Source organism: Poecilia formosa, unplaced genomic scaffold (assembly GCF_000485575.1).
Source record: "Poecilia formosa unplaced genomic scaffold, Poecilia_formosa-5.1.2 Scaffold170, whole genome shotgun sequence".
Classification (NCBI taxonomy): domain Eukaryota; kingdom Metazoa; phylum Chordata; class Actinopteri; order Cyprinodontiformes; family Poeciliidae; genus Poecilia; species Poecilia formosa.
The window spans coordinates 1,443,203-1,451,405 of record NW_006800109.1 but is presented as its reverse complement, the minus strand read 5'-3'; the positions used below and the strand labels follow the sequence as shown (position 1 = coordinate 1,451,405).

At 40.3% G+C, this 8,203-nt stretch overlaps 2 protein-coding genes across 2 annotated transcripts in view; one reads left to right on the top strand and one right to left on the bottom strand.

Moving 5' to 3' along the window:
- Window positions 1–2,119, bottom strand: part of LOC107837737 (tripartite motif-containing protein 16-like) — a 3,242-nt gene extending 1,123 nt beyond the window's left edge. Inside the window, exon 1 of the mRNA XM_016677966.1 lies at window positions 282–2,119. Within this exon, the coding sequence (XP_016533452.1) occupies window positions 282–763 (482 nt within the window). The 5' untranslated portion in view covers window positions 764–2,119. The remainder of the gene's footprint in view (window positions 1–281) is intronic.
- The window catches only part of gsg1l (gsg1-like), a 15,425-nt gene extending 12,835 nt beyond the window's left edge, over window positions 1–2,590 (top strand). The window contains exon 5 of the mRNA XM_007565024.2: window positions 2,126–2,590. Within this exon, the coding sequence (XP_007565086.1) occupies window positions 2,126–2,456 (331 nt within the window). The 3' untranslated portion in view covers window positions 2,457–2,590. The remainder of the gene's footprint in view (window positions 1–2,125) is intronic.
- The last annotated feature ends 5,613 nt before the right edge of the window (window positions 2,591–8,203 follow it).

Genomic DNA, 8,203 nt, shown 5'->3' with positions numbered 1-8,203 from the left:
CATAAAAGCTTCCTTTCTGGAGGAGACGGATCAGCTCAGTGAAGATCTTCTCACTGTCCTCCACTGTTTTATCAGCAGAGTGATTGATGGCCTCCACCTCCTGTTGAAGCAGCTTCACATCTTTCTCTCTGTCCTGGATTCCCTGCTGGATGTTTCCTCGTCTCTCCTCCAGCTCTTTCTGCCTCTCAGTCCTTTCTGCTGCAGCTGACACTGTGTCGTGACCTTTATGTTCATCCAGTAAACAGAAAGCACAGATACACTTCTGATCGGTGCGGCAGAACATCTTCATCACCTCATCATGCTGAGAGCAGATGTTCTCCTGCAGGTTCCTGGACGGCTCCACCAGCTTGTGATTCTTCAGTCCAGGGACATCAAGGTGAGGCTGGAGGTGATTCTCACAGTAGGAAACCAAACAGACCAGGCAGGACTTGATGGCTTTCAGTTTCCTCCCAGTGCAGATTTCACAGGCCACGTCTTCAGGTCCAGCATAGCGGTGATCAGCAGGAGCAGTTTGGAGTCCAGTCTTCTTCATCTGCTCCACTAAAGCTGCTAGCATGGTGCTCCTCTTTAGTGCAGGCCTGGGTGTGAATGTCTCCCTGCACTGAGGGCAGCTGTGGATTCCCTTCTGATCCTCTGCATCCCAGTGGTCTGTAATACAGCTCATGCAGTAGCTGTGTCCACAGGGAATCGTCACCGGGTCCTTCAGCAGATCCAAACAGATCGAACAGGAGAAAGTTTCTCTGTCCAGCTGATTCTGCTCCATTTCTGCTCTCAGTCACAGCGACTGTGATTTTCACTTCCTGAGACAGAAACAGGGTTGAGCTCTGATCTGTAAATCAGGTGTCAATACAGAGAGGCTGCAGCCAATCAGCTTTCACCTTCAGCAGGTGTTGGTTCCTCCCAGCTTCAAGGTGTGTTTGAGCAGGAAGAAGGGGGAGGAATATCAGGGTTAAGAAAAGCCTGGAAGATGACTAACCAAATGAACGGCATAAATAAAGTCAGGCCAAGTTTATCTGTGTATCAGGTTTCAGCAACTAGGCAGTTCAAAGTTCTTTACATCATAAAAACATCACACAGTCATAAATTATGAAACGAGCAATAAACATGGCAGTTTATCAAATGCCATCAAGCAAATACACATCGATTAGGTTGATCAATGTCTTACTTACTACTAATCAAAAGCAGCTTTTTGGGGTTTTTAGCCGTGATTTAAAGGAACTCAGTGTTTTGGCTGTTTTGAAGTTTGTTCCAGATTAGAGAGGCATAAAAAGTGAATTCTGGGGATCCAGAAGACCTGAGTGGTCTGTAAGGCTGATAAAACATCCAAACCTGAAGGCGTGCAGGTTAGCAGGCGGTGGCGTTCAGCTCCCAGGTGAGTGACAGGGCCGCTGTCTCCGATAATCATCCAGTCAGACCTTCACAGCTCTCTGCTCTTTGGTAAAACCAAGCAGCAGCTCAAACAAATCACCCATCAAACAAGGACGGGGAGAACAACCTCATCTGCTTGATACTCTCCTCCCATAAACCTTCGACCTCGCATGCCGTGCGTTTCTGACGACATGCAGTCAGGTTTTATTAAGCTGATATTTAGTGCCAGGAAGCATCAGTCCTTTCAGACCCTCATTCTGCTCAGAAACCTTCAGGATGAAAAGTCCTGAAGCCGATGTTGTTCATCTGCTGCATCAGCACCACTTTAAAAGTACTACATTAATTATTAATATAATAAAAAGATTCATATCCATTTTTCAGATTTTATCACATTCAGTCTTTCCAGCCCCAGACCATCACACTACCACCACCGTGTTCTGGTATTACGTCCCACCAGATGTAATGTCTACTGGGACTACTGGAGTCCCAGAAAAAAAATGTCTCAGCAACCATTTCCAGACTGATGTAAATGACTTCCTTGAATTTCTTAGATCAGGGATGAACGTGTTGCTTTTTGAGATCTTTTCGCCTACTTCATGACGTCAGGCAGGTTCTGCTTAAGTAAATCCTCGAGTCTACAGGTCAGGCAGGATCAGACAGCAGAGTTGCTTGGGAAATTGAACGTTGGAAGGTAATCGCAGTTTGTTTGTTAGCTTACTCTGACTCTGACTGATTTTCTCTTTGCGTCTCCAACCAGCATGGCGTGGGGCTCCTTCACCTGCTGCATGGCCGCCTCCGTCACCACCCTCAACTCCTACACCAAGACCGTCATCGAGTTCCGACACAAACGCAAGCTGTTCGAGCAGGGCCTGCGCGAGGAGCAGAGCTACCTGGACCAGGAGGCCTTCCACTACTTCCGGGACCGCTCCCTGCAGTCCGTCTCCGGCTCCGTGGAGGTCTACCCCGGCCACCCCAGAGCCGGTCTCATCGGGCCCGGCCCGGCGCCGGGTCATGGGAATATGAGGGGAACGTCGGCCTCCATAGACCTGGGGGAGAACACAGACTCTCTGGGGGAGGAGCAGTGCTGAGGCCTGGAGGCTCCGGACCGTTTTCCTCAGCAGAACAGCAGAACTGGACCAGAGATAAAATGGAAACGTACGGATTAAACGTGACAGATGCTGTTTGTTTTTGTCAAAATAAATGATGTCAGTCTAACATGTGAGCGACTGATTGAAGTCCGTCACACGTCTGTGTGAAGAGTCAACGTTGTCTGTCCGGTGTCCAACGATTTTCAGTATTTTTAAGACGTTAGCAGTTGAGTTGGTTTAAATTTGGATGATCAGGATCTGCTGTAGCAGGAAGTTAATGGATATAAAGAAATGCCAAAAAGCAGAACAGCAGCAGCAGAGAAAACTCAGAAAAGTTTTAAATGTCACTAAAACGGCTACATCTCAGGAAAAGATGGTTGCCATGGTGATTCCCACCTTTTCTGGGCAATGCAGTTAAACCTTTACAATATAACATATATTAGTTTTGATTTATTAACCTTATTAAGAAGTTGGAATGTATTTTAATGCTGAGTCTCTGGTTGCCGTAATAAAAAGCAGCAACTTCAAGAAAATAATCTGATGAGATTATCTGATGAATTTAGATTTAAATTAAGTAATCCCATAGAGAAAACAGAAGGATGCCGCCGGAGGAAACTGTTTGAGTTGTGTAATGCTTTGGTGGATTGTAAACAGCAGGGATTAAATTGGCTGAGAATCGCCGTGGTAACCGGGTGGGTTTGGGGTCAATGTTAATCCAAACACAAGTTGCAAAGCTCTGTGCCGTTTGGCTGCAAACTGCCGGTTTGTGCCGGATCTTAATGTTCTCTGATGTAAAACGAGCAGAAAACGTTTTAACACTTTGTGTTTTCTCTCTCTATGTCCAATTCAGTTCCTGTAAAGTTTCTAACTGCAGACTGAAAGGACTGTGAAGAAAAACCCTTTCAAGAGTTTGGGAATTTTTGTATGACGTCGACTGTTTTAGGTTTTAGTCTAGTGGTTACATATGTATTAAAGCAACAGACTATTAACGTAACACTGAGCTTAGTGAGGGCTGCTCTGAGGTCTGAAGTCCTCGTCTCAGATGGAAATGAATCTTGAATTTCATTCAGAAATCAAAGTTCAAGAGTCTGGAAGACGAGTTGAAATTTGTGTAAGTTTTTATACAGCTAAATTGGGTCCATAAAGTTAGCTCAATATTTTTTAAAGAAAAAAAGATTAGAAAAAGGAAAAAAAAAATTAATTGAAAAAAATTTTTCAGTTTTGAAACTGAAAACAAATGGAATAAAAAAATATTTTTGAAACTGGAAGTTTCAAAAATGTGCGTCACGTTTTGGGCGTAATGACCACGCACGTATTCTGGTAAAACACGATGCTCTTGTGCAGCGATGACACAAACCTGTTGTTTGTTGCCAAATGAAGGACGGCTCTTTCACAGTCCTTGGAGAAAGCATTAGAGTCCTGTCTGCGCCTCCTGAGCCTAATGAGGCCTGATGATGGCAATGCTTCATCTCAAGGTGGAACTGCAGATTTCAGTCAGCAGCACAAACAAACTGACTGACTGCGTGACCTTCTCCTTTGACGACGGCGCAGTTGTTAGCAGCATAAACATGCTGCAGGTTAGAAACACAATCAACAGGCGGTCTGAAGGAGGAACAGGAGTGAAAGTCTCTGCATTTCCATCACGAGGCGAGTTTAATCAAACACTTTATTTCCAGATAGTAACAGTCAGTGGCTTGTTTTTGCCTCCTGAAGGGAACCAGACTGAACTCCGTTCTGTTTGGGCATCTCAGTTTGTTTCTATTCATTTTAACAGCTACTTTTTTCTCACAATTATTTCAACTTAAATACAAAAATTAGTACAGAATTAAATATTTTTAATTGAGTTAAACTGACAAAATAAGCAGAATTTTTGATTCAAAACCCCTTTTTGTTGCTAAATTGTTAAATAAATAGACATATGAGCCCAACAACAAAGATATTTATCATTTTTAAACTGTTATTTAGGTAATTTAACCATCAGATTGGAGCAAAGTTCATCTTTCCAGAATTTCAGGAAGCACTGATTGGAAATGGAGCTTCTTTAGAAATGTGGACTGTGAACATTAGCGTTATCTGCTACATGTTTAGCACTGAGTTGCTATTTTATGCTAAATAGCTTAAAGTACAACTTTAACACAATAATAGTATTTTCCAGCGTCCAATAAAATCAGCAGAAATTAATCTAAATCGGGCCAAAAGAGGCGACTTCTTCCATCTGTTCTAAGCGGATGCCGCTTGTGCGTCAGATTTACGGGTATACCGGAAACACACCACAAAGGTTCCGGCTCCAAAAGTTTGTATTAAAACTAACAAAAAAAATAAAAAAAAATAAATTGTCTTACTTTTAAATCCATATTATTTACCAATATAAATCGACACATTAAGGTCCAGGCCCTAATAAAAATCAGATTTAATTTGAGGATTTCATCGATGTAAAAAGTAACACTGATCTGCAGAATCAATAAATTACTTAAATTTAACCTGCTTGACAACATGAAGTATTCTCATTCATATCATGTCTCGATCTGAAGAACAGATGAGAAACGCAGTAATTGATTTATTTATCCATATTATTTTATTATTTAATTTTATTTAACCAGTTAGTTGAACCAATTCTCATTTTCAACAATGACCTGTTCAGAAAACAGAGACTGAAAAGGGTCATAAATCTATAAAAAATTAAAATTAAAAGACTTTCAAATCACACAAAACATTTTATTCACAACAGAACATAAACAGCATCAACCTGGTTCTTCCTGCAGTATTTCTTGTATACGGGTTTACTGCTGCTTACGCAAACAAAAACACACTAATTATAATCATATAATAGTTAATCAGCCGATAACTTTACGCTATAACAGAAACATTTTGTGTTTTAGCCACAGAAAGACATTGAATTCAGCTGCAGTTATTATCCCAGCAGTCAGGGAGCATGCTGATCATTAAAGGTGGGATTTTTTACAAGGTTGCTCCTTACCAAGCATAAAACACCAGGGATCTGCCTCCCCATATATCAGCTCACACTGGAACTCCAGCCTTCAGAAAGCTCTGGACTGGCTGTGATTTGTGTCCTTCTGGTCTGTCGTTCGTTCGCTTTTTGCTTTTTCATGCATGTTTGTCCCAGAATTATGCAGCAGGCCGTCCATAAATACAACCTGAGCAAATAAATCATGTCAGAGCAGCCAGATAAAAATAGACTGCTGTTTGTAAAGTTACACAGTAAAAAATTAACAGCTATATTTTGGGTTTTTTAGCAAGTCATAGAAAAAAAATGTGGACATTAATTTTTCAAAGTTATATTTTCACCATTTTATTCAAACATTTATAAATGTCAGCATTCCACACTAGATATTTTAATTCACAAGCTAAATATTTAGTTTAAGCTACTTATTTAGCTTTCAACTCAAATATTTAGATAGGACGGCAAACATTTAGTTTGGTGATTAAATAATTAGTTTGGAACAAAATATTTAGTTAGCAAAATAAATAATTAGCTTGAAAACTGAATATCTAGCTTTCAAATTAAATATTTAATTCACAAGCTAAATATTTCCCAACTAAATATTTACTTTTCAAACTAAATTCTGGATTCAAATTAAATATTTATTTTCTGACTTAATGTTTACTTCTAAACTAGCTACTCATTTTTCAAACTAAATATCTCGTTTACTCACTAAATATTTAATTTGAAAGCTAAATATGTAGTTTGTAGACTAAACATTTAGCTTGTGAATTAAATATTTACTCTGATATTTAGAAATGTATGAACAACGTGGTGAAAATATGTCTGAAAAGTTATTTTTTCTCTGACGGGCTAAATAAACCAAATTTTGCTGTTACTTTTTTACAGTGTAACGCGCTGGTTTCTCCCTCCCAGTGTGGATCTTCAGAAGAACGACTTCTTTAAAGATAAACAAGGTTAACAAAAAGCAGTGATGAAACCCGGCGCTGGCTCTGGACGCCGCAGAGACGAGAGATTCTGGCTTTAACTGGACCGTTGCTTCAGGTTGCATCAGAACGCGACTCTTTGATGGTCTGACTGTTGTATTATTTAAACTGATGAAAGGGGGAAAAGGGCACAAACATTATGAATGGAGATACATTAAATAAAGTCAACATCTAAAGATGGAAAAGAGTTCCCCCTCTAGAGGAGCAGAAGAGATATTTTTGAAGCTTCAGAGACGAACTCGGGTTGGTAGAAAATCAGGGTTTTCTAAGAGGATGAGAAAAAGAAACAGGCGTTAAAAACAAATTCATGTCCTGCTGAAATAACCTTGGAGGAAAAGATGTCTTCATGTCCGAGACTCGGGTTTCTGCAGAGTTTATGTGAAAGGTTACATCCAGTATCGCCCCAGCAGAGATTAATCTTATGATTTATTCATTTATTTTCTTGGAGATGCAGAAATTTAACCTGTTTGTGTTGCTTTCAATTATGAAAGCTGATCGTTTGTCAAGCTGTAGCTTCAGCACCGACAAAATATTAAAATAAAAAAGCAACAATCAATCCTACGAGGAAAGATGTGATTAGTTTTGCTTCAGAGTTGATGAAATCAGTACAGATAAAATGTCAACTCAGTCATTATCTTAAAAGGCTTTATTTTCCTTTGATTTAAAAACCAAACTGGGAAGTTTTAGGAGTTTGATTCTTTTAAAACATTTAAAGTACATTTAATAAAAAATGTAATCAACTGCTCCATGTTTTCCTGTTTCTATCAACCATACAACTGTGACGGCAAATAACAGGTTGGAAAACAAAACAAGTTTGTGAAGCAGATACAGCAAATCAAGTCAAGCCTCAGACCTTTGTACCTGCTCACATGGAGAAGTGGAAATATTTTATGATCATGTGAGTAAAAAGAAAATATGGAAAGTCAAAATTCTGAGAAAAAAACTTAGATTTCTGCACTGAGCTTAATGTCAGAATTCTGAGTTTAGATTTAGATTATGTATTTTGGTAAATTAACAGCATTACAAAAGACAAAACGGAACAAAATATTATTTTGCAAGCCAATAATTTACCAAAAATTAGCAGACTGAAGCCAAGGCTTATGCTTGCCTATCCTACGTCAGTTAAAAGTTGTAATAGTGAGAAATATAGGCAAAATTCTGAGTTTAAAATCAAAATGCTGAGGAGAAAAAAAGTCAGAATTTTGTAATTAAGGTCAGAATTCTGAAGTTAAAGTCAGAAAGAAAAAAGTCACATAAAACTCATAATTTTCATGGCTCTAATCCTCTTGTATGACCGAGTTGCTTCCCTGATGTTTACCACCTGCGGGATTGTTTCATTTGGAGCAGCCCGCCTCCAGCATGGCGGAGCTGGTCTTGAGGTGAGTCTGGATGTGGCTGCCGGTGAGGCCTGACATTTCAGGCGGACATCAGTCACCTGCTGGCGGTAAAGCTCCCTCGGCGCTCCGTTGACAAGGCGCAGCGAGCGGAGGAAGCTGCAACAGCTGGTGGACAGATATTACACTGATCCTCTCCAACCCCCAGAGGGAAGAGACTGCTGGAGGGGGAAGGACCAGGCTGCAGCGCGGCTGAAGGATGCGCTGAGTTCAGGAGCAAACAGAAAATAAACTTTAAATGACAGATGCTGATCTCCCGGAAGAAGTTCACTTACAGCCAATAAACGTTTCAGCGGCGGCGACAGAGGAACAGACAGAGGATTTACTGGCACCTGGCGGTCAATTTATCACACTACAACCTGGAAAACAAACAATTAAGCATCCATGTATCCATCCGTCCATGGC